Genomic DNA, 24,773 nt, shown 5'->3' on the forward strand with positions numbered 1-24,773 from the left:
AGCTGACACCAACGGTGTCTCATAAAAATAAGTTCCCGCAGAAACAAAACCCACCCTTTAACGTTCCCATTCGGTGATGCTATTTAGTCGGTTGCATTCACATTTATTAGCACACAACAGTATTTTGTAATAGCAAAAAAATGTTACTTTAAAATTATTTTGTAGCTATTCATTTTTTGAGGCTTTCAGGCAGCACTTACTATAGATGATGATGAAATTAGGACATGAGTTTATATTTAAATCTTGTGAGTGAATCATTTAAATGTTAATGTTTGCTTTATAACATACTGTGAGGATTTATTCACGAGTGTCATTGTACGGATATTATTATTTATTATCAAGTTTGCATTATTTATGCATCGTCGCAGCTTCATATGAGGAGTTGGAGTTGTTGACATGTTTTTTCAAATTAACAGTAAAAAAAATCTGATTTGTCAATTGTCCTCATATTTAAATATTTCAACTACATTCTAGGGAATGGAGTGTTTCTACACTGCTCATAAATGTTAAGTTGGGAGGATTCAAGTAAAGTGTTACACAACAACCTATAGAGGACTTTAAGAAAAATAGTCCGAGCGGCAGGTAGCCAAAATATTAACTATTACAAAATATTAAATATTTCTTGGCTATGTTTGTGCATCATACTTTACATTAAAATATTTTGCATTAAACTAAGCATGCTTTTACTTTTGAGCACGATATTCTGTTTAGTCTTTCTTAAACTGACAGTGGATGATATTTGAAGAGCGAATGCTACAATGTGGATGTACAACTGTCTCAATTTATAAAGCTCTGAGATGCATTTTAAATTCAAAGTATGATAACATCAGTATCCTACTTCACAGTACTTGAGTAAAAGTACTTTTCCATGTGTGGTCTGAGATGAAAAAGGAGGGCTGATAGTGCAGATAAGACTTCCATAAAGCTGCAGCCTGCAGAGCCAAGGGTTCACTCTGTCGCAGCCATGGCCTTCGGAGCACTTCTCGCTGGGCTGGTACTGATCCACACTGGAGGTGAGAAAGACAAACATGAGAATTTTATTCCATGGGGATTTATCTGCACTCATTAAGTAAAATTTCTCTGTAATTATTAATTATTTTTATGGTATTTATGGTTCATTTGATGACAACTGGACATCTTAGTTTGATCTCTGTGTTTAAAAATCCATCACTCCCTGTTGTATCTCTGTTGTAGATTTAAAAGAAGTTACAGCATTAAAAATATAAAAAAACATGAATTCACGGAGAGCATCTGTCATTCAGAGCTTTATTGCCGGAGTCAGGATTCAACAGGAGGCTGAAAGAGACAAACTCTTGGCAGACATGTCAAATATAAGACAATTTGACATAAGCATAAGTGAATATGGTTTTAACCTGCTAATACAGCCCACTAATTAAACATTAGATGTTGTTTGTGTTATCTGTTATGACAGTGTCAAAAAACGCCACATTGTAAAAAACAAAGGTTCTTAATTCCAAGAAGAAGTCTGTTATATAACACACGCAAAACTACCAGATTTTAAACAGTAATAACAATAAGTAGTGGTATTGTAGATTTAGTTACCCTCCGACCAAACCGGGGTAGCTGTTGTCACATGTTTCCAGTCTTAATGCTAAGCTACGCTAACTGGATGCTGGCTGTAGATTTGAGAGTGATATATCAATCTTCTCATCCATGGGCAAGAAAACAAATAAGCCTATTTCTCAAAACTCTCACTTTAACCCAAGAAAATATTAGAATTTTTCAAATACACTTCCACCTCTTCTGGCGCATTGCAGCATATCTTGGTCAAATATAAGCATCTGTAGATAGATGGAATAGTGTGAAACCAATCGGCTGGTTAAATCTCACATTACGTTATGTTAACATGATTTCCTGGTTTCCATGTTTTCATTAATGCTTTTTTAGGTCTGCTTGGGGCCGAGGTGAGGAGCTCCATCATCGGGGGGGAGGATGCTAAAAAGGATAACTGGCCGTGGATGGTCCACCTGAACATAACTGATGAGAAAAAGAACTGGCGCTGCGGCGGCACCATCCTGAATGAAAATTGGGTGCTGAGTGCTGCAAGCTGCTGGCAAACGTAAGTGTGTGTGTGTGTTTCTTCATGTGAGCTTTGTAGCAACTCATAATGTAATAATTGTGTATATATAATTATTTGAATGTAATTAAATAACCATGAGCGCATGAGGTTATACCAGTTATGTGTTATAATGAAAAACATTTTGTCACTATAAACTAAGCAAAGACATTGTTGAATAACGTAAGAAATCCAGCACAAAGTGTATTATTTAGCATTTTTCTTTCTTTTTTCTAGTGTGGGAACCCTTCTAACGTTGCATTTATTACAGGTTTCCAAAGGCATATTTACTCTTAAGCCAATGTTTATTTAGTAACGTGTTCAACAAGATTTTACAACCAGAAACACAACACAAACCAACCGGTAGCACACAGAAGCATAATAAAAACTCAGAAACTCAAGCTCATTGAATAGATATCTATAGCAAATAAAAAAAAAAAAAAATGTATGTAAATTGTTAGTTATACTCTCAATGACGGCCACGTCTGTAATGCAATATAAAAATTATTATAATGTTTTAATTATATAATCATTCTATAATGACTTATAAGGTCAAGTATCATAGTATTATAATATTTCATAACTGTTTTTGCAAGGATCATATTGTATAATAATTCCCATATTAGTTACTTAAGCGGTCATTGTTTGCTTTAAGTAAAGTGTAAAAAATATCATTAAATATATGCAATAACAACACAAAACATTGCAAATTAATTTTTACTTAACTAAAAGCAAAAACTGACCAAATAGACTGACTTATAATCACAATATAATGCATTATAAAAAAAGATTAGAATGTATTACAACTATGGGAACTATAATACATTATAATATATTCATAATACACTGACCTTAGAAGTCATTATAAATTGCTTCAAAGCGTGTCATGATTATAGTTATAAAGCGTTATGAATATCTAAGAGGGCTTATAACAATTCTTTAAACAGATTATAACACATAAGTATGTTTAAAAAGCATTAAAGACATGGGCGTCATAGAAAGTGCTCCCCAATAAAACTCAATGAATGTTAGTCTCTATGTTAAACTGTTAGCATTCTAGGTTCAGAATCTTTTTAAGGTATAGAGGAATACAATAATATAAAAACTGAAACAATGGAGTATTAAAGAGATAAAAAGCTTATTTGTTCCTTAACATGTCCCTTTAAATTTACACAATCCATGCCCTCCTCCATCGCAGATCTTGGTCAAAAAGCTGCTTAATATGGAGAGAAAAGGCCACTAGTGTGTCCAGCTACTTTGTTCATCCCAATAATGCCCAAGCTGCAAGTTATCAGGTATAAAATCTAGAATATATATTTTTGCCCAAAAAAATGTATCTGAGCAGGAGTCTGAAACTCTTGAAATTGAAGTGACAGCATGTTATCAATCATCCACTGCCAACATTAAAAGGTTCTGCACAAAGCGACTTTTCAACCGTGCTTTTTATCATTATGGGAAAACTAATACTGCTGAGTCATCTGCATATAAAGAGTTCACATGAAGCTGTCTTTTTAACAGGTGTCTAGATTGTTATCTTAAATGGTTTGGATCAATTAAAAATGAAAGTAGCTGAAATAATTATGTGTGGAACAATTTCTTCACATCCTAGGAATTACTCAGTGTATTAGATTCAGCATCAACTCCGTATAGGTTCTCCTTTGTCCAGGTCAAATCTTGAAATTTGTCACACTCTTGAAAGGCTTCATCAGTGTGGAATTGTTTGATGAAAATGTCCTCTATACCAAACAGACAAGTCCAGGCGCTTTAAATCGAGGACTCCAATTGTCATTGGAAAACTAGAAGGCTTCCTATGGTTTAACGAGAGAACATAGGGTAATATTTTTAATATTACCCTATGTGCAGAATTCATTCCAAAAAATGTTCTGCTAAATGTCTGATTATTTAATATTCTTTAAATGTAAAACATATTATTGTACAGCCATTTATCACACGATGAGTTGCAAGGCTCATAATTTAATAATACACTCATACTGCATCCTTCAACATCTTCTAGTGAGAAAGTTACAAGAACCTAGGTGTATCAAGACCACTACATTTTAATTAATTTACTGATATCTACTCATTCTCAATTTGGACATATTAATACAATTCATATGGCAACAAAACTCATAAAAAGTACTGTTGTCTTATCCGTAAATAAATATTTGAAAGTTAGAATATTATGCATAAAATATAATAAATTGGCTTTATGTTATGTAGATACTGAATGTATGTTCCCTCCTTGTTTTGAAATGAATTGCAGCAGCCACATTACAGCACAACACGTCATCACTGTGGTCTGTTATAATATGTATCAAAACCAGGCAATGTCTATATGTCACGGAACCAACCCGCATGTTAGAATACTAATGTGCACTGTGTGTTTTTACAGGTAGTAGAGGGAGATCCATTAATGTGTGTGTGTTTGTGTTGCCAGAAATAATCAGATTAGCTACAAGAAAACAATGATTTGGGCAGGCGCATACAACCTGAAAAAGGGTGCCAAGGAATACCTGGGCATTGAATTTTATATGAACAACCCCGGGTTCAAGGAACTGGGCGAGGGCCACTACGTGAACGACATCGCTCTGGTGAAGCTGAAGTACCCGGTGGATACCTCAGGGGAGATCAAGGCAGTGAATCTGCCCGACCCCGACGCCACCTTTGACTCATCGTCTGAGTGTTGGATCATTGGATGGGGGGATACTAAGGGAAATAGTAAGTTCTGCACATGAAGCAGCATATAAGGTAGACACACTGTATGAGGACAAAATAATACAAACACAGACACCCGTGAATAAATGGTCATAATCAAAATGGCTTTGTGTGTGACCCTGCAGATCAGTGTGACACATAAACAGGCTTCTTAACAGGATTTAGAAATCCTGAACTTATGAGTTAAAATAAAAATGTACCCGGTAATCAACAACTGCACATAAACTCAACCGCTCAAAACATTTTGCGCAAAACCGGCAAGTTGCGGTTTGATGTTTGTGACTACTTCCTGTAAGTCCTCAGAAAGTTTTGACCTTTTTTGTGTTTACACATAAACTACACATAAATCATCATCTTCTCATCCCCGACAAGACATAAATATATTCTGCCAATTCTAACAATAATGTGATGTCCGATATGATTTATCTTCCAAAAAGTAATTGTAAATTAATTCTGGTGTAATTTACTACAGTGTTTCTCAGATGGGGGTACTACTAAGCCTAGGGGTACTTTGGAGTACTGCAGGGGGTGTGTCAGACTTTTTTTTTAAATTTTGTAAAAAATAGTCATGCATAATTCCTTAAATTATTATATTATAAATTGAAAATATATAAATATAAATTAAATAAACTCATGTTATATGCAATAGAAATTCAATAAAAAAAATATGACTTGAGGGACCTTTAAAAGAAACAAGATGTAACATGTTAATTAGTAGCCTTTTGAGGTTTTTAATAATAATAAAAATAGTTTTAATAAATGTTGCCATTATTATTGTTATAATCATTAATCTAAAAATTTTAATCTAAAAATAAAAAGCAACTAAATCCATAATCCTTATAGTTTAACGTGTAAAACATCTGTTGTGGGTGTGCAGGGCCTTTATGGCAAAATAGCTAGTTCATATACAGTTTTTTTTTAAGTGTAGTAGTGATGGACACAGCTAACTTCCAAATAAACAGTATCTACACACAATAGATGGCTCTCTTCAGGCCTTACTTCGGTCGCTAATGAATCATAAACTATAGCCACCTCCTCTGCAATTATCTCACTTTGTGTGTGTGTTTGTGTCTATGCAGCTCATCTGGCGAGTCCTGAAACCCTTCAACAGCTGAAGACTACCATCATCCCTCAAAAGAAATGTAAGGCCAAGAATCCTTATCTGGCTGAAGGAGTAATGTGTGCAGGGGACAAGGCAGAAGGGAAGGACGCCTGCACAGTGAGTTTTACTAATAAAGTCAGTTGTATATATATTTGTAAATATTCAGCTGTGAGAAGGGGGTCTGACTGCACTACTAGTTAGTAGTTAAAAGTAGCTCCACCTCAACCAGCAACAGTAAAATACTACTTATTCATTGATGAATCAGTAATCACAACCTAATAATACATATATAATAATATATTTATGCAGAATGATTGCTTTTACTTTGATACTTTAAGTGCATTTTGCTGCTAATACCTCTGTACTTCTACTGAAGTAAGATTCACAATACAAAGTATTTGTGCATTGTTGTAGTGGTGCTTTTACTTAAAGAGTAACTAAAGCTGAAAACCAATGAATGAGTATCTAATAGTGTCGTTGATGGATTCAGGTCCAAATCTTGACACTTAAGTATTTGAATAATATATATATGTTTAGAAACCCTGCTATTGTAACAGAATTTTGCTATTGGTTGATCCGGAGGCCGGTGACGTTTATGGAGGAATCTTTTGCTCCATAGACACCAAAGTAAATCTAGTACCCATTATTAACTAGCCGCAAAACACTCCAACACTAAAAGGGCATTTTTCAGACAGACAAATCTGCAGAAAATGAACTTTGTTCAAAGCCTTTATCTGACTGAGCAACACACTCTCGTGAGATCCGGCAATTAACGTTTCTAAACGCCTTAGATTGGATAATGCTAAATATGGATGTTAGCTGTGTAAATATCTAATGCTAGCAAAATAAAATAGAAGTACATAATAGAAATATGACCCAATCATGCTCACTACCCCCAAAGCCCAAGTCATTTTTATTTTATAGAGGCATATTTTGAATTTCCAGGGTAGAGGCACTTCTGCTATGTGTCAACTCAACAAGTTCAAATAAGGAAAGAACAATGCACAGTGGAAGACTTGACTGTGTATACGTGTTTTTTTGTGCTTCCAAAGGGGGATTATGGCGGCCCGCTGGTGTGTAAAACAGCCGGGGGCTACGTGCAGGTGGGCATCATGAGTTACAGCAGTTGTGGTGTCAAAGGCAACCCTGGCTTCTATACCGAAGTGTCCAAGTTTCGGGAGTATATCAACAACTACATCCACAAACCCTAGGAAGCCTCCGCTGAGATGGAAACGTCCTGGAAGCTGAAGCTGACGACCTGCTTTACTCTTTAACGCTTCTCCCCTGAGTTGCACTCTCAGTCCCTGTTGTCACTTTATTACAGTTGACATGCACTCTTGTTTCTTCATCTTTGCATTAAAAGCTTTAAAGCATCCATTTTAGTGTCACGATGGAGAATTCTTTTTGATAAAACCCATGTGAGGTGAATTCAGCGAACGCTGCACACCGCATCTAATCCAACACACGACATGATACAGAAACTGTGAAAAAATTGGTTGTTTTCCTTCCGAGTCTTGGGGAATTTGCAAATGCCACTATGAGCACTATAAACAAACAGAGTAATCACATTTTAATTACAGATTATATGTCTTGTGTACTTCTGTAGGGATATATTGACAGTTTGAACAAATATGATAAAAAGTGGTTTTAATATAAGTTAGCAACTGCAGGTTTAAAGGCTCAGAGTAGTTCCTACCTGCATTTTCTGTTGTCGTCTGTGCTCCTCTCACTGGTTTAATGAAAGCAGGGCTACACTGACAAACAGTGATGTCAGCAACATCCGCGCACCAATCAGGATTCAACACCCGCGCTTGTCCTGATGACGCAGATTAACTGAGTGTCAGAGTTTAGTTAATAACCTTAACCTTAACACGAGTTCTCACTAACTTTGTGATATTAAATATTCAAAAACCCCAAAAAGTCAGAGGAACACTTCTTTATGAAAAGCTAGTTTTCACAGGGCCTGAAATCAGATGAGAGGCTAGCTTAGCACAAAGACCACAATCACATGAAAACAGCTAGCTTCCATTACAGTAAAGTAAATATCTTGTAATTGTCTTGTTAGTAAGCAAGCTACTCAAGAATCTCTTTTGATAGGGCTAGGCTAGCCTCTAGTATTTGTGCTAAGCTAGGCTAAACACTTACAGAAATTACTTTGATAAGCAGGGTAGGAAAAAAAAAAACCAGTGCATGAATGATTACACAGGTAGCACCTTTAAATAGGCTGCGTAGTAACTGAGCATGTCTTTGTTTTTCGACATTGATCTCGCTCTACATTTTGTTCCAAGTTCATATCTGGATAGGCAGCGGTACGTCTCATGGAAAAGGCACATACACGTCAATGCACTGCAGGCAAACTTTACTTCACCCAAACAAATTTGGCGAAATGATGTTGGAACGTCTCATTAGATCTTTGACTTCAAAATAAAAGATGACTTTCAAACTGTCCAATCAGAAAAAAAAAAAGAGAAAAAAGAAATCCCAAACTAATCCACATCACATAAAAAAAAAAAGAGATGTTTTTGTAGTATGTTTTGGTCTGCTGATCGGCGTCCATCCAAACAGAGAGTCTCTTCCTTACCCAGGTTGCTTAGCAGCAGTCTATTCTGTTCGTCCTGAATAAGAAATGGCTACCTCTACATGCACACACTAACCTTGTTACCTCATTTTCAATTATCCTCCAAAATAAATTACTCAAAGCATTGTCCACACAGCAGCCTGGCAGCGGTGATTTACCGTGACATCGTGATGTCATATTGACATAAAAAATGTTTAGAGTACATTAACTTGTCCGATCTTCAGAGTAATGAAATGAAAACGGCTCAGTGTCACCCAGGTAGGTCTCTTTGACATGTGACAGCCGAGTGCTGTATTAACAAGAGTATGGTTTGTGCATGTAGAGACAGCCTTAGTCCTGCTCATAGTGGCAGCGGTGTCTCTGTACTTGGATCTGAGAGGGGCCGAGGAGAGCTGCAGCCAAGGCTTCTCTCCGTCTCCGAGCCCTCCTTCCTCCCGTGCTCCTCCTTTCCGTCCTCCTCAGCCTTCTGTTTCTCTGCCCTGGTTTTGAACCTCAACCCGTGGCCTGTCGAACAAAGGTGGGATTATTTCTATTGAACAAAGCTAAAATGCAACAATATATATATATATATATTTTTTATATTTTTCATTGTTCTGGCCCCTAAAGAGAACAAAATCAGCATGATTGCCTTTAAATAAGAAATTACACTTTCAAACCCGCAAAAATCTGTTTCTGAACAAATTTGAGGGTAGAATTTGCCAATCCAGTTGCGGAATCTTGACTCGTATTAGATCTACAAGGACTTATTTAAAAGTTTGCCACAAACTTCATTCAGTGAGTTTTATCAGCAATAGACATTGAGGAAGAGCCACCCCATTTTCACAACCGACTCTGTAAATAAAGGCTTTATTTCAACCAAACCAGAGTAGGTGACTGTTGTAAGTATAACAACTAGGCATTATCAACATTGTCTTGATGAGTTTTATTCTGTTTTTGTTCAGATTGAATGAAGTTAAAATCGACAAGGTCAAATTGCTGTGTTTTACAATGGAGTCTGGTAGGATGGAGAGCATTCTAATTTTCTCTTTTGTATGGCAAGAAATAATTATAAATGTAAAAATCCCAGTTAGTTTTATATCATTTTATCATATCATAATAGGCCTACATGCATTTCCTAACTTCTGTAGGACCCGACTTGAAAGAACCCTCCTAAGAAGGACGCATCCTTGACTTTGAGAAACAAGCTAAATTAATCATATGAGTGATTAAGCACTCGTGTAACATTTTCTGACAGTGTAATCTGTGCATGTACGTACTTGGACAGTCGGCCACCTCCTTGAAGGCCTTCTTCTTACAGCAACCTCGACACAGGTTGAAGACACATTTATTTCCCTGCGGAGCAAAACAACAAAACCGTATCAGCTGCCGGAGATCAAACTAACGCACTGGAAATGTCCTCCTGATTATTTGGTTAGGCTGAACAAAGCAGAAGGCCACACGTGTTTGATACGGACACACACACACACACTGACCTTTGGGTTCCCACACTGCTCACACTTGATGTACTTTGCTGTTGGTGGGGAAAAAAGAGGAAATTTCAGCATTCTACTATTTTTTCAAAGAGGAACTGGGCAGTCTGAGGGGAAAGCCACGAGGTCGGACTCACGTTTCTGCTCGGGACTGAAGTTCTTGTAGGGGTTTCGGGATCTCTTCTTCTGCTTGTTTTTGGAGAGCGTGTCGGCCGTTGCGTCCGAGTCCTCCAGCGCCCTCTTCTGACACACCGTCTTCTTCACCTCTGGGCCCTCGCTGTTGCCGTTGGCGACCGGATCCTTTGGCCTGTATGGAACAAGCCAGTAAGATTACTGTGCTAGAGAGCTTTTTGACTGGTGCTCAGAGTTCTTAAAACCTTATTCTACCTTGCCCGCAGTGAGATTGCAGCTGCAGCTAATTTCACAGCTCCTCTGCGTATGTATGATAACGGGAAAATATCATATAGAAGACAAAAATCAAAAACAAACAAAAGGTGGGGACTCACGGTGGTCTGACATACGGCTGGCAGATCCAATGTGGGAACGGAAGGCCGCCCTGCTTCTCCTCCGCGTCCTTTCCTTTGGCGATCTCCTCCTGCACAGACACACAAACGGTACAGCTACTGGTACACCAATACTCCTTCACCCTGGAAGTATGTATATTTTGTTCATCAGCAATACATCCATGCCTTGCTGTCCCAGTAACACTAATTTAAAAATAATCTATGTCACTCTGATAAGCTGGATCGTTGCTGCTCATTTGCACTTAAAGCTGGGGTAGGCAGTTTTGTTTTCGTTTGCCGTCTTTGGGCAAGACTCCCATGACAATCTTTCATTATATTGCGATTCAAGTGGTCTGAGGGAAACCAGACTTTTGGCTCTGTTTTTAAGCTTTAGAAAATCTAGTCCCTGAAGGGATACTTTGGCCAATCACAGGTCATTTCAGAGAGAGGACGTTCCTATTGGCCGTTCTACAAATACAGATGCACATGCCCGTCTCTTCAGATGGTGAAAGCCCGATTCAAAGGCGGAATATTCTTCAGAAAAAGTGGCTAAAGGAGGAGGGACTTATTAAAAAGAAGATTGACAATATCTGTAGGGATTTAAGGGATGGAGAGAAAATGTTGCTAACAGGTTAGACTTCACCGTCTCCACTTCCTCAGTGGATTTTTTTCTATCACTGCTGTGTGCGGTTACCTGGCAGCGCAGCCTCAGCTGTTTGCTGACGCCGGCCAAACCCTCGATGTTCTTCACCTTGGCCAGCTCCTCTCTCAGGTCCTGGTGGATCTGTAGCCTAGACATACAAACAAACACACACACACAAAATGTAAAAAAATTCTAGACTTAAATTCTTCAGAAATGTTAGATTAATTCCCGGAATACACACAAAAGTCAGTGGACACCCGTATTAATTATAGAGTGCTGCAGGATGAGTCCTAATAATCAGGAAAATTCGTCAGCATTTTTAAAATGTTTTTTAAAGTGTCTTTGGTTAGATGCCTTAAATAAGGTTAACACAAGCTTCAGAGATATTAAGATACATTACATCACACAGACGCAGATATACTGAAAGGCTATGGCATTTTTACACTTTTTTACACAGAATCTCCGGACAAAACAGCACCACGGTTGAGTTTGATTGTTGAAAAAGAGCAGCTAATATGCATAGCATGCGCATCAAGTTAGCAGACTGCCGCTCTTCACAGTGCGTGTAATCTCCGCCCCCAGTGAAACGCAGAGATCCGAGGAGAGGCGGGAGAGAAACAAGCGTGACAGTAAATGTCAGCAATGTGGTTAAGACTGAAATGAAACCAAACTCCTGATGGAGGCAGCATAGTTCACCTCGGTGTCTTAGGAGTGAGACATTTCCACACCTCAGGCACCAAATCAACCAGGGCTGAATTCTTAAGGATTTTGACTTTAATGTGGGTGATTCATGTTTTAAACCTTCACGGACGCCCCGGACTCTCAGGTCTGGCAGCTCAAACCTCCCTGTTGTGCCACAGACAAAGCGGACAGGCGTGGGAGATCATGAAATCTCCTCGGTAAGGCCATGCTTGTGGAAACAGCTTTCAACTTGGGTCTTGAAATACTTTATTCATACATTTATTTATCCTATTTCAACCATTTTAATTGCAAGTTTATTTTGCATAAATTGTTTAGTTTTAATGTTGTACTATAATTGTTTTCTTCCCTGTATGTGAAGCATGTTGAGATTCCGTTTTTATTTGAAATACTAAGTGTGCTGTACAACTTTGAAAGTATTATTATAATAACTAAGGACAATGTTATCCATCTTGAACTCATAGCATGGAGGCAGTTGTTTTGTATTCAAGTTGTGTAAAGGTACAGGCATATGCACAAGCACACGCACGCACATGCACACACAGAGAGAGACACATACGTGTGGTGCCAGAGCTTGAAGAGGTGTGCTCGTACGTAGGACAGAGTGCAGGGCGGATGCTGCTTCACCACCTCCAGATATTCCTCCGCCATCTCCCAAACTGGGGGGCTGCATCCTTCAAACAGCGCCGGGTTGTGGAGGTTCCCCTCTAAAAAGAATAAATAACAAACCAAAATAAGTTTCAAAACTGTGCATATCATGAGCACCAATGAACATTATATATCATCCATTAACACCACTGAACTAAGAAAAAAAGCATGTATTGAGACTTTGTGGACCTGCACTCATGACTCCCTGCACTCCCGTCTCCTGAATGCAGCGCTCCACGTCGCTAAGGTGCTGGATGTTGCCGTTTGCAAACACTGGAATATTTACTGCCTTCCTACAGCAAAAAAACACAACAAACAGTTATTAAAATATGTTTTTTTTTAAGGATGAGGCAAACATTAAAAGGGACAGTTCACATATTTGTACCTCTTACATGTAGTGTTACTTATAAATCTAGATTGTTTTGGTGCTATCAGACGTAGAGATGTCTGCCTTTTCTCAAATATAATTGGACTATATGGCACTCGGCTTGCAATACATTTGAAAAACTCAACAGCAATATCTCTTTCTAGAAATCATGACTCGGTTCTTCCACAGATAATCATAGACTTTGTCGTGAGCAGTTTCAAAAAAAGAAAAAAATGTGTGTTTTTGATTTAGGGGTTAACTCTCTTTAAGTACTATAAGCCAGCTAAATTCTGAATTTGAGACATCGAGGGAGCTGGTCAAATATTTTTGTTACAGATTAGTGAAACAAGATGATGGCAGCTCACCGTACTGCCATGATGTGCTCCCAGTTAGCGATGCCCGTCATGGTGCCTTTCTGGTCTTTGGTTCGGCCGTGCACCGTCAGCAGCTGCAAAGAGATTTGACAAAGCCAAAATTTCGGACTTTTCTTAAACACATTTCTAATGCGCCATAAATAAGCTCCATATTCTGCATTTCTTAAAGGACAGTTAATCAGTTTCTGTTTGGTTGCGCATTGATCACACCTGGCACCCAGCTTTCTCCAGCATCTGGGCGTAGTGGACCGTCCTCTCCAGCTCGTTGAACACACGGATCTTGCATGTGATGGGTACTGACAGCTTTTCGTGCGCTAACCTGACTGTGAAATAAAGAGGGGAACGTTAGCTGACAAGCAGCACTACGCCTTAGGGGGACATAACATTTTGTTTATTTGCATTTTGACGGATTTCATCCCAGAGTCCTACAATCAATTAAAGGCACACTTACCCATTTTCTCTAACAGCTCCCACTCGTCTTGTAGGAAAACTCCGTAGTGCCCTTAGAAACAAGCGTCAAGAAAGGTTTACTTTTCTTTCCACTTGGGCTGCATGCAGGTTGGTGTCAGTGTCTTCTCTGACAAAACCACCAGGAGTCGCCAAAGTCAAAATTCAAAAGGGTTAATATTCTGTGAGAGCTGTGCGTACCTCTCTTAGCGATCATCTGCGGACAGCCCAGGTTGAGGTCGATGGCATCGCAGTAGTCCTGGGCCAGCAGAGCGGCCTTGAGGAACACCTCTGGATCGTTGGCACAAAACTGACACACAGGCAGAGCAACACTGTGACTTACTGGCATTACATCAGGAACAAAGTTAAAGGGTAACTCAGGTAAAACCTTTCCCCCAATTTGTGTGTAAGTGACTAAACGGGTTGCGATGTGTACATTCTAATAAAAGTTTTTGTTTCTGCCAGGCTCAGATTGGTATTAGAAGTGTCTGACAACATTATCCAAAGAACCAATAAATAGAAATAAACTCATGTTAACAATGTTTACTGAGGTAATAAATCAAAATTAATTTTCTCATAGACTTCTATATGATCAGACTTATTTTTGCAACCGGAGGAGACGCCCCTGCTGGTCAGTAGAGAGAATGCAGGACTAAGACACGTGAACAATGCGAACATTGCTGAAGATTGATGAGTCAATAAGAAGATTTGTGGTGTCATGGGTGAATATTTATTCCACATTGTGGATGTGGCGCAAGATTTCAGAAAGCTAGACTTAGTTAGATACAAGAACAAACAGGCCGGATCAAGCAAAACGTAAAGAAAAGGTTTTATTTCCCCTGTAGGGTTCTTTTCATAATGTTGTCAGACATGTAAAATAACAATATGAGTCTGTCAGTTGTAAAAACAAGCACTTTTAGTATATGTACATCCACTAAAAGTGCTTACACTACAGTGATTACATTACAGCCCATTTGCAACATTCTCACTCAATACTGGACCAATTAAAAAAAACAAAACTCTTGTTCCCATTAAGTATTATAGACACAAAACATGTTAGAATAGGTTGAGAAACACCAAAGTTACCCCTTTAATGTAAGAAAAACTGTGACAAGACAACAAAAATGCTGTGAAACGTTGACCTTTGCCAGTGTGGATCCTCACCTGTGTGATGAGAGGTCGGTCCTCCTCACACACCTCATTGTAGAGGTTTTCCCTCCTGTAGTTGGCGTCCCGAACAAACACCTGGGCGTGCAGCATTGGGGTGTAGCAGAGCTGGGCGCCGTGCCGACGGCTCAGCAGGCGCCAGGCTAGCTCACTCTGGTCCACCATGGGTGCCACCACAAAGCGGGCCTCCTTCAGGGTCTTCCTCCAGAACTCGAAGCCCTCGAGCTTGGCCATCGCAGTCGACCTCGCCACACTAACTGGGAAGAAAAAAAGCAGTAATAACTGAATAAAGTACATATCCATATTTTGTTGTAGCACCCAGTAGTTCCCCCCAATTTCATCCCGGCTTGCTGTGTTTCCAAGGTAAACTATTAACTTTAAACATAGAAGCGAATGATAAAAATACAGGATTGCACCTTTAGATATGAAACCGTTACTATCCCAGAAATGTTTGGGTCTTTGTATTTTCTCTGGCACCTAAACTTCTCTTTCCAACACCAGCATTAACCTTCTATCTAGCCTATCCTCTATGTTTTGATACTCCATGGTTACCTCACTTAAAATTGGTTTAAAACAAATATTTCTTGATTATTTACCAAAGTAAGTTTGGTAGTTTTAAGGCCAGCAGTCAACACAGGGACTCCCCCCAGGTGTTTAAAGTTACTGACACTGAGGTGTAATCTTGCATTGAGCATTGTTTAGCTAACGTTACTTGTTCGTGTACCGACGTAAAGCATAGTCCCTGAATGCAACGTTAACTGGAGACACACTTAAAATATTGTAGCTTAACTGGCTACATTGTATTGTCAGTTTAGCCAAACTTTCACTTGTCTCCTAACGTAAGTAAGAGCGAAGTTGACAGCCCACTTTATTGTTGAATGTTTCTGACTTTGATTTACCGTCTGCCTATATAGGCTTCATCATATAGTTACATGATTAATGTTGTAAACTTGTTTCTTGATTTTAAGGCTGCCAACTTCACACGTTACCAGGGACAACGGATGAAACATACCTCCTGGCTTATTGTAGCATATTTACAGTAATGTTTATTAATATGGACGGTCCCGGAGAAATAAACTGGATATAATAAAGTGATGTAAAGCTGTGTTTGAGCTCTAGTGCCATTTAGCTAGCAAAGCTAACTGCAGTCAGTTGCCATGTAGCACATGATGCCCCACCGCGGTGCATAACTACAACATGTAGCACGCTGTTTGTCTGGCACCGTCACACGCTGCTCTTGTCACGTACGAACTGTAACGTTACGTCTCCATATAGTGTTACATCTCTATATGTTGTGGCTTTACCTGTAATATTGTGAGGTTTGTAGAGTATTCCTTGCGCAGCACTTTCTAAATGTGTGCAACGGCGAAATAGGACCGGTGGGAAACTGTACCCACTGCGTTGTTCTTCTTCTTCTTAGAAATAATGGTTGGTATCCAGCTAATAAACTGTCTTGTCGCCCCCTTGTGGTGTGGTGTACAAATCCAAGATGAAAGCAGCGGGTGGAAATTACTTAATTCAAATTCGCCCTATAAGCATGTAAAATACTTCATAACAAGTAAAGCCCTGCATCCTAATTATTAAAGAGTATTACCAGCAAAATGTGCTTCAAGTATCAGAGATAGAAAAACTTGTAATGCAAAGTCGTCCCTGTGTACCAGTATAAGTGGAGCTGCCAGTCTAATCTATAACAATACATGTTTTGTATATAAAATCTGATATTTTTTTATGTTGCGTTATCAAAGACATCTTTATTCACGAACCCTCTTCAGCTTGGCAGCTAAACAATTCACACAATCATGTACTAACCTTTTAAAAGAAGAAATGATACAACAAAACAAATTAATTATTTCATTGCTGATTAAGCAACTGCATTGGGAAAATACATTTTACATATTTATTAACTGCCAACATGAACATGACCAGCCCTTGCCTTGTCATGAAGGGCTGAGTACTATTGCTCAGAAGAGACACACAGGAAGGTGACTTGATTAAGGATGACATTTTATACACTCAGGTCAATTACACGATTGGGTTAACCTGGATGTTTCTCAGAATATACAGTGGGTACGGAAAGTATTCAGACCCCTTTAAATTTTTCACCCTTTGTTTCATTGCAGCCATTTGCTAAAATCGAAAAAGTTCTTTTTTTCCCCCGCATTAATGTACACTCAGCAACCCATCTTGACAGAAAAAAACAGAAATGTAGAAATTTTTGCAAATTTATTAAAAAAGAAAAACTGAAATATCACATGGTCATAAGTATTCAGACCCTTTGCTCAGTATTGAGTAGAAGCACCCTTTTGAGCTAGTACAGCCATGAGTCTTCTTGGGAATGATGCAACAAGTTTCTCACACCTGGATTTGGGGATCCTCTGCCATTCTTCCTTGCAGATCCTCTCCAGTTCTGTCAGGTTGGATGGTGAACGTTGGTGGACAGCCATTTTCAGGTCTCTCCAGAGATGCTCAATTGGGTTTAGGTCAGGGCTCTGGCTGGGCCAGTCAAGAATGGTCACAGACTTGTTCCGAAGCCACTCCTTTGTTATTTTAGCTGTGTGCTTCGGGTCATTGTCTTGTTGGAAGGTGAACCTTCGGCCCAGTCTGAGGTCCTGAGCACTCTGGAGGAGGTTTTCTTCCAGGATATCTCTGTACTTGGCCGCATTCATCTTTCCTTCAATTGCAACCAGTCGTCCTGTCCCTGCAGCTGAAAAACACCCCCATAGCATGATGCTGCCACCACCATGTTTCACTGTTGGGATTGTATTGGGCAGGTGATGAGCAGTGCCTGGTTTTCTCCACACATACCGCTTAGAATTAACGCCAAAAAGTTCAATCTTGGTCTCATCAGACCAGAGAATCTTATTTCTCATAGTTTGGGAGTCCTCCATGTGTTTTTTGGCAAACTCTATGCAGGCTTTCATATGTCTTGCACTGAGGAGAGGCTTCCGTCGGGCCACTCTGCCATAAAGCCCCGACTGGTGGAGGGCTGCAGTGATAGTTGACTTTGTGGAACTTTCTCCCATCTCCCTACTGCATCTCTGGAGCTCAGCCACAGTGATCTTTGGGTTCTTCTTTACCTCTCTCACCAAGGCTCTTCTCCCACGATTGCTCAGTTTGGCTGGACGGCCAGGTCTAGGAAGAGTTCTGGTCATCCCATACTTCTTCCATTTAAGGATTATGGAGGCCACTGTGCTCTTAGGAACCTTGAGTGCTGCAGAAATTCTTTTGTAACCTTGGCCAGATCTGTGCCTTGCCACAATTCTGTCTCTGAGCTCCTTGGGCAGTTCCTTCGACCTCATGATTCTCATTTGTTCTGACATGCACTGTGAGCTGTAAGGTCTTATATAGACAGGTGTGTGCCTTTCCTAATCAAGTCCAATCAGTTTAATTAAACACAGCTGGACTCCAATGAAGGAGTAGAACCATCTCAAGGAGGATCAGAAGAAATGGACAGCATGTGAGTTAAATATGAGTGTCACAGCAAAGGGTCTGAATACTTGTACCATGTGATATTTCAGTTTTTCTTTTTTAATAAATTTGCAAAAATTTCTACATTTCTGTTTTTTTCTGTCAAGATGGGTTGCTGAGTGTACATTAATGCGAAAAAAAATGAACTTTTTCGATTTTAGCAAATGGCTGCAATGAAACAAAGAGTGAAACATTTAAAGGGGTCTGAATACTTTCCGTACCCACTGTATGTTTATATTTGTTTTCACAGAGAACAATTCAGTCTGTTTCGACTGATACCAATGACATTCAGTAAGAATTTGTGTGTGTATGTATCTATATCTATATATATATAAATACACACACACAAATGTACAAGGATCAGACATGAGGTTTTTGTCGGACAGATTTATCACAAGTAGATGCACATACTGCACAGTTAAATCACAGTGGTTCATGTTTTTTACGAGACAGAACAAAATTAAGCTATGTGGGAACATGGTATTCAGCTGTCTTACATTAGAATAAAATAATCTATAACATCTGAAAATAAATACAATATTTAATGACCAGGCATATAGAAGCATTAAAAAAATAAAATACATATTTTTTACCCATAGCATATATTGCAGGTGTATTGTTAAAGGAACACACCGTTGTTTTGGTAACTTGTTCGGCTGACCAGCCTCGCCGTTGAATGATAAATTTAAGACATTATGGCCCCTTGCTAAGCATGAGTGACACTTCACAGGAAGTCCCATGTGCTAGTCTGCAACGGAGAAATCATCCGTCACCATGGATACTGATAGATGCATCACTCACGCAGCTGTTGAGTTATTTAATGTGTTTTTTCCCCCCTGCAAGTGCACCACCAACATCAGTGAGAGTGCTATGAAAGACACATGACAGCCTGTAGTATAATGGCAACAGAGCGATGCTTTCTCCTTTCACGTTTACTTCACTACGTGTGAGGGCAGTGTTGGAGGGAAATCCTGTTAAAATGTGTTAAGGTAGACTCTTCTGTGCGACTGAAAATCAAGCCAAGCTATAAATAATCTACATTTTCCTTTTAATATCCTGTTTTACTGAATACACACGCAAAAGTGCATATCATACAAGCATGTGGGCAACGTGGGTTCGAGGAAAAACTATTCGCATATTTTTAGTTTAGCAATGCTTCCTCATCGCTTAACTAAACTAGTCTGTTTTTTGCCCCACTAGCAGGTCTGTCTGCCTGAATCTCTACAGCTTTTCTATCTATTATTTTGTTCAACTCTTAGACCACAAAGTTAGATAACTGGGGGACAAATTGTCAACTTGCTAAGCCCGATATCAGCAGTTAATCTTGGTCACATCCATGCGCTTTTTTTTCAAGGCAAACTCTGTTGAGTGAGTGTAGCTATACGTTTTTACCAACAGCACTGCAGTGTCACACTCATGTCCCCTTACTGCATCCCAAACTCTAAAGTTTAAATGTCACACTTCATCTAAAAGACATGGGACATGGTGACGAAGACCATAACAAAATTGTTGCGATTACTGTGTGGGACATATTTTGGCCCTGCTTTTAACCCAACCATGATCCACAAAGCTATTATACAAGACCAACAACAAGCATGTAGCAACCATTAGTTACCATTTAGTACTTTTTTACAACAGGAACCATTTCTTATTTAAACATCAAATCCGCCTTAACTGTGAAAGCACAGACCACATTTGAATATACTTTGATGAGATCAGGAAGTGAGGGGAGCCTTTCAAATGTTTTCACAGCAAACACTAAGCATTTTAAGCATTAATAGAAAGGGGTTCCTACTCACACAACTAAGCTGTTCTGACTCTTTATAACACGTTCTAAGCATGAAAGCAGCCTTTCGTTTTTAAAGGGTTAGGATGGCGTGATTCTATCTTTTTTGGCTGTCAACAAATCCCATGAAAACACCATAACTAAAAACATGTTACACCATACGCCACATTGTCTGAGGCTCTCAGCCCCAGGCCCATTGCTCCTGCTGCAAACAAAAATATTTGAAGACGGCTTACAAACATATTGTCCTCTCCAAAAACAACCGGGCACTGTAGTCTTTTATGAAATACATCAAACGGTTTGACTGCCCTGAGAGCCGGAGCCTGATGATGCATTAATCAAAACTTAATGGACCATCCACTATCATCTAATGCTGACCCAACTCTGCTAGAGTATAAACCGTTATACTGAGGTATGGTATGCTAATTGATAGTTAGCAAGTCTGCTAACTAGCTCAGAAGGTGACTGTGTTTGACTATGCTAGCATTTTCCTGACTGTCTTGTGTTAGTGGTTAGCCCGCTAGTCGTTGCTGTGCCATTAGCGTTTTAACTTTACTTTTTAAGCAAGGATGCATGAATGAGCTTAACTATACTTTAATTTGAAGTCACATCAAAGAGAACCCTCTTTGAAGAAAGTTTTTTTCAAGAGTTCTTTGTGAGACTAAAGGATTTCATTAAGAACCCTTTTCATCCAAATAACCCCTTTTGGAATAAAGAGTTCTTCAAGGATTGTTGAAAGCATGGTTCATATTTATATTTATTTATATGGGCTACTAGATATAACCTTTATAAATGATTCTACCAGGAATCAAAACGGGTTTTACAATGGGGTCAAGCGAAAGAACCATATATAGTTCTATGCTCTTTGTTTCCAAGAGTGTAGGTTAAATTGATTCAGATTAGGTTTTTTCTATTTAACAGGGACAATGCACAACACATTTATGTCATAGCATATAGCTAAAAGCTAATTTCCACCTGTAGTTATGGTGTTTCCATGGATTTAGATAGAAATATAGAATATCTCTTTAAATCACCCATTGACTTTATTTGCTGGTGGCTACATCAAAATAAAATATTTGTATTTTGCTATAAACATTGCAGTGCTAAAATTGAGTTATTCTATAAAACATCTAGTGAAGAAATATTGCTGAGGTGACATTTACTATTTCACATGGCAGTAACACCAATCAGCACCCCGCCAGACACTTATTTTGAGGAATGCACAACTATCCATTAGTATTATTAGAACACTTCAAAGTTCACTCATCCTGCTGTTGGGCTATTTAATAAAAAGGCTTGAACATAGACTAAAATCTACTCCCTGATCACAGGCATGTTTCTGGACTGGTAGCCATGTCGCCATTTTGTTGCGGCTCTTTCAAGAACCGTTCCACTTCCTGTGAGTCCACCGTTAAACTCTCTGGCCTGACCTCCTCTACTCTCTCTTTGTCTGTCTCCTCCTCCTTTATCATCTCCTTCTTTGTCTCCTTCTCTTGCCCCTCTCTTTCTCCCTTTTCCTCTTCCTCATTCATCTCTGCAGGCTTGCTGCAAACCTCTGTCTTGGCGTCGTCCTTCACTGTGATGTTCTCAAGCATGTCCGTGGACGCTGAAGACTTGTTTCTGATGAACAGGAAGTTGCAAGTGGCCAGAACAATGGCTGCGAGGACAACCTCGCTTCCTGCCAGCAGGAAGACCCACATGTAGTTCTTGGTGGCATCAAGAAGCCGGCCTGACGGACAGACAGGGAAACAGATTATTGGATGAAATAGAAAAGGACATACAGATATAATGCTAGTTTACATACTCCTTCTGTATAAACATCATCCAACCTGCAGTACTTAAAGTCGATTTGTCACAACAAGAATGGCAGCAAAGCCCTAACTGTATCTAATAATAACAGGGGAGAAGATTGAGGAACATATGACTGAGTTGTATGGATCTCGGGTTTGGTGTGATATAGATGCGCAGACAATACTGTAGATACAGACAGATCTTTTGAGAATATGTAATAAGCGGCAACCTCCAGGTCTGAAAAATGAAACCAATGCGGAAGTGCCAGAAACTGCAGTTCCTCAAATTGCCAAATTGCAGGCACCAAAAGTTAGTCAGATCCCTATAGACCCCCCCTCCCCGTTAAAATGCCTAACTTAACAGCAGAAACAAGCATTTTGGTCTCTATAACAATTTCCTCCTTTTTTGACAACTGTATAGGGGGAGGGGGGCTTTGAGTGACAGGTGACACTACCACGGTGTTCTGTATTGAGTGACACTACCACGGTGTCGCTACCACGGTGTCGCTACCACAGTGTCGCTACCACGCTGTTAGTAATTTTTCCAGTAGGAACATTTTGTTTTAATATCGCGCACACTGACCTGCACCAGGTGGCCCAACCAACACAGCAACGGCCTCCATGAGCAGAACCAGGCCGATGGCACTGGAGAACTTCTTAGTGCCAACTATTGTCATGAGAACCTCAAACTGCAAGGCACCCACCATGCCGTAGGAGATGCCGAAGAAGATGCAGAAGACCACCAGTGATGTGTAGTCCTTGGCCTGTTAACAAATATGAAATGCATAATGAATGAAGAGCAGCCCGTTTGTGGACTTTCCAGTTCCATAAGGAGCAAGCTTTCACCCACCTGTGACCCGACAAGGTCAGTGATTCCATTGAAGAGTATAGCGAAGCTGAAGAGGTAGACGCAACGAGGCCGCACCCATTTCAGTCCAGCAATCACGCCGCACGTGGGCCGTGCAAAAATGTCAATGAAGCCTAGGATGGTGAGCAGCAGGGCTGATTTGGTGTCCTCGTTCCCTAGCTCCTTGGCATAGCTCACGATGAACACCGGGGGCACAAACAGCCCCAGGACCATGATGGACGCTGACACAGTGTAGATGACAAATCCACAATCTTTGAACACAGAGAAGTCCAGCAGCTTGGCTTTGGGCTTCTTCTCCTTCTCTTTTCCTTCTTCGTTGTCTTGTTCCAGGACCTTGGACTTGTTGAACACCTTGGGGGCGACCAGAGGCTTCATTAGGGCCCCGCACACACAACAGTTGAGTAGAATGCCGCCCAAGATGAGGAAGCCACCCCTCCATCCATACTTGTCCTGGAGGACCTGGCCCAGTGGTGAGAGGCAGCACAGTGCCACGGGGCTTCCGGCTGCCGATAGCCCATTGGCCAGAGGACGTTTCTCACTGAAGTAGCGGTTGAGCATAATGAGAGATGGTTGGAAGTTCAGGGCTAACCCCAAACCTGCGGCAAAGGAAGGAAAGATTCTTATATTCTTTGAATTTCTTTACTAACACACATTTAACCATCTAACACCCTCAGATCCATCAGTGTTTTTTGCAAATAGGGATTTATAAGGTCCAGAGGGCCGTCTGCTTCTAATGGGTTTATATGCAGCAGTGTGATTTGCTTTCATTGCTATTTTTAAAGGATAACTACACCCTCAACTTCTTCTGTGAGGTTTTAAAAGAATGTGTCCCCATATATTTGTCACATCTGCTAATGTCAGCTTGAAAGGATTGGTGTGAGCCTAAGCTAGTTTTTGTCATTCATCTTGGTTAGGAGAAGTCGGAATTTGCAGTATAAACTTTCAGCAGACAGTCAGACCTGTGATGACCCCAGTAGAGAGGTAGATGTGGATGATGCTGGTGGAGAAGGAGGCCAGGATCATTCCCAGAGAGGCAAAGAGGCCGCCGACCATCATCACTGGACGACAGCCGAAGCGGTTGACCAGCACACTGCACAGAGGACCTGGAGAAGGTGGAATGCAATCAGTCGGGCTGTGTGTGTCTGGGTGGTCTGGTTCTTTTATTAGTGAGAGACACAGCAGGTAAATAAGTCAGATTTGGAGATTTTGAAAGCTTTTCATCTGACCCTGGGGGTGAGGCAGTAATCAAGCATATTTACCAAAAAAAGGTTCCATATTGTTGAGATGACCATGTCTCTTTTGATCATAAAGCAGTTCTAGGTGAAATAAGTATACTGTGTATCAAGATGCTCATTCCACGAAGAAATGCACACAGCCTATATTCGGAAACCCTTCTTTTCGGGAGAGGGATTTAAAGGGACGGGTACTAAAACAGTAATATTATTATATAATATTTATATTAACTTTCAGGTTTCTGCTATAACCACTTAAGTTTTTCAGAGCTACATAATTCATCAGTTGTGTCCACCTGCTGTATGTGCATTGTACCATATGTACCATTCAAGCAAGCAGCAGCCCACCTGTTCCGTAGAGCATGGCCAGCAGTATGGAGGAGATCCAGGCCGTGTCGCTGTATCCCACCCCAAACTCCCTGATCAGCTCTTTGAAAAACACACTGACCGCTTTAGGGAAAGCGTAGGAGAAACCTGTGATGACAAAACAGCCGGCCAGCACCGCCCAGCCCCACCCGCCGTCTGGAGCCTTCACCCCCTCTGCACCCGCGTCCACTGCCACGCCTCCCATGGTGCTCTAGGGCTGTGTTTTAATGGAGGCAGACAGAGAAGCTAGAAGAAATATGAAAATGACAGACAAAAGCAGTTGGATAGAGTTTAATCTTTAATGGTTCTGCGTACGAAATTGAGTGTTCATATAGCAGCAAACAACTATTTTCTAGGTAAAGATGGAGTGGAATAACGGTCTCCTGAGCTGAGAAAGTCTCAGCTCCCCTCTGTGAGCGTTGTAATCCTGTGCTTTGTTTCCAGAGCCATTTGCTAGCTAATGGCCGCCACTCT

The 24,773-nt window shown here is 40.1% G+C and overlaps 3 protein-coding genes across 5 annotated transcripts; 1 reads left to right on the forward strand and 2 right to left on the reverse strand.

Moving 5' to 3' along the window:
• The first annotated feature begins 951 nt into the window (after window positions 1-951).
• On the forward strand, window positions 952-7,271 carry LOC129099143 (tryptase-2-like). Its single transcript, XM_054608322.1, has 5 exons — window positions 952-1,013; window positions 1,909-2,080; window positions 4,515-4,795; window positions 5,872-6,011; window positions 6,947-7,271. Exons 1-5 carry the CDS (start codon window positions 965-967, stop codon window positions 7,103-7,105), a joined length of 801 nt encoding a protein of 266 aa, XP_054464297.1. The 5' UTR covers window positions 952-964; the 3' UTR covers window positions 7,106-7,271.
• A 98-nt stretch (window positions 7,272-7,369) lies between these two features.
• On the reverse strand, window positions 7,370-16,173 carry dus1l (dihydrouridine synthase 1-like (S. cerevisiae)). 3 transcript variants are annotated; one of them, XR_008531621.1, is made up of 15 exons: window positions 16,094-16,173; window positions 14,787-15,046; window positions 13,824-13,932; window positions 13,627-13,677; window positions 13,386-13,498; window positions 13,167-13,249; window positions 12,624-12,727; window positions 12,346-12,493; window positions 11,139-11,235; window positions 10,448-10,536; window positions 10,079-10,248; window positions 9,945-9,982; window positions 9,729-9,804; window positions 7,591-8,976; window positions 7,370-7,438 (listed from the first exon to the last, which is right to left on the reverse strand). XR_008531621.1 is itself a non-coding variant. In XM_054608313.1 (14 exons), exons 2-14 carry the CDS (start codon window positions 15,021-15,023, stop codon window positions 8,813-8,815), a joined length of 1,479 nt encoding a protein of 492 aa, XP_054464288.1. In that variant the 5' UTR covers window positions 15,024-15,046; window positions 16,094-16,173; the 3' UTR covers window positions 7,476-8,812. The 3 variants fall into 3 exon arrangements, 2 of the variants coding, with proteins under 2 accessions (XP_054464288.1, XP_054464289.1); XM_054608313.1 differs by lacking the exon at window positions 7,370-7,438 and having other exon boundaries at window positions 7,476-8,976; XM_054608314.1 differs by lacking the exon at window positions 7,370-7,438 and having other exon boundaries at window positions 7,476-8,976; window positions 14,787-15,042; window positions 16,094-16,150.
• Window positions 16,174-21,368: 5,195 nt separating this feature from the next.
• Window positions 21,369-24,504, reverse strand: slc16a3a (solute carrier family 16 member 3a). Its single transcript, XM_054608312.1, has 5 exons — window positions 24,282-24,504; window positions 23,661-23,804; window positions 22,684-23,297; window positions 22,417-22,597; window positions 21,369-21,772 (listed from the first exon to the last, which is right to left on the reverse strand). The coding sequence occupies exons 1-5, from the start codon at window positions 24,502-24,504 to the stop codon at window positions 21,369-21,371; spliced, it is 1,566 nt and encodes a 521-aa protein (XP_054464287.1).
• Between the last annotated feature and the right edge of the window lie 269 nt (window positions 24,505-24,773).

Source organism: Anoplopoma fimbria, chromosome 11, assembly GCF_027596085.1.
Source record: "Anoplopoma fimbria isolate UVic2021 breed Golden Eagle Sablefish chromosome 11, Afim_UVic_2022, whole genome shotgun sequence".
NCBI classification, from domain to species: Eukaryota; Metazoa; Chordata; class Actinopteri; order Perciformes; family Anoplopomatidae; genus Anoplopoma; species Anoplopoma fimbria.

Coding starts and splice junctions, on each gene's coding strand:
- LOC129099143 (XM_054608322.1), top strand. CDS start 965: ATGGCCTTCGGAGCACTTCTCGCTGGGCTGGTACTGATCCACACTGGA. Junction 1,014..1,908: donor GGTACTGATCCACACTGGAG/GTGAGAAAGACA, acceptor ATGCTTTTTTAG/GTCTGCTTGGGGCCGAGGTG. Junction 2,081..4,514: donor GCTGCAAGCTGCTGGCAAAC/GTAAGTGTGTGT, acceptor TTGTGTTGCCAG/AAATAATCAGATTAGCTACA.
- dus1l (XM_054608313.1), bottom strand. CDS start 15,023: ATGGCCAAGCTCGAGGGCTTCGAGTTCTGGAGGAAGACCCTGAAGGAG. Junction 13,499..13,626: donor GGAGCTGTTAGAGAAAATGG/GTAAGTGTGCCT, acceptor TTTATTTCACAG/TCAGGTTAGCGCACGAAAAG. Junction 10,249..10,447: donor CAGCCGTATGTCAGACCACC/GTGAGTCCCCAC, acceptor TGTTCCATACAG/GCCAAAGGATCCGGTCGCCA.
- slc16a3a (XM_054608312.1), bottom strand. CDS start 24,504: ATGGGAGGCGTGGCAGTGGACGCGGGTGCAGAGGGGGTGAAGGCTCCA. Junction 23,298..23,660: donor CTCTACTGGGGTCATCACAG/GTCTGACTGTCT, acceptor CCTTTGCCGCAG/GTTTGGGGTTAGCCCTGAAC. Junction 22,598..22,683: donor CTGACCTTGTCGGGTCACAG/GTGGGTGAAAGC, acceptor ATTTGTTAACAG/GCCAAGGACTACACATCACT.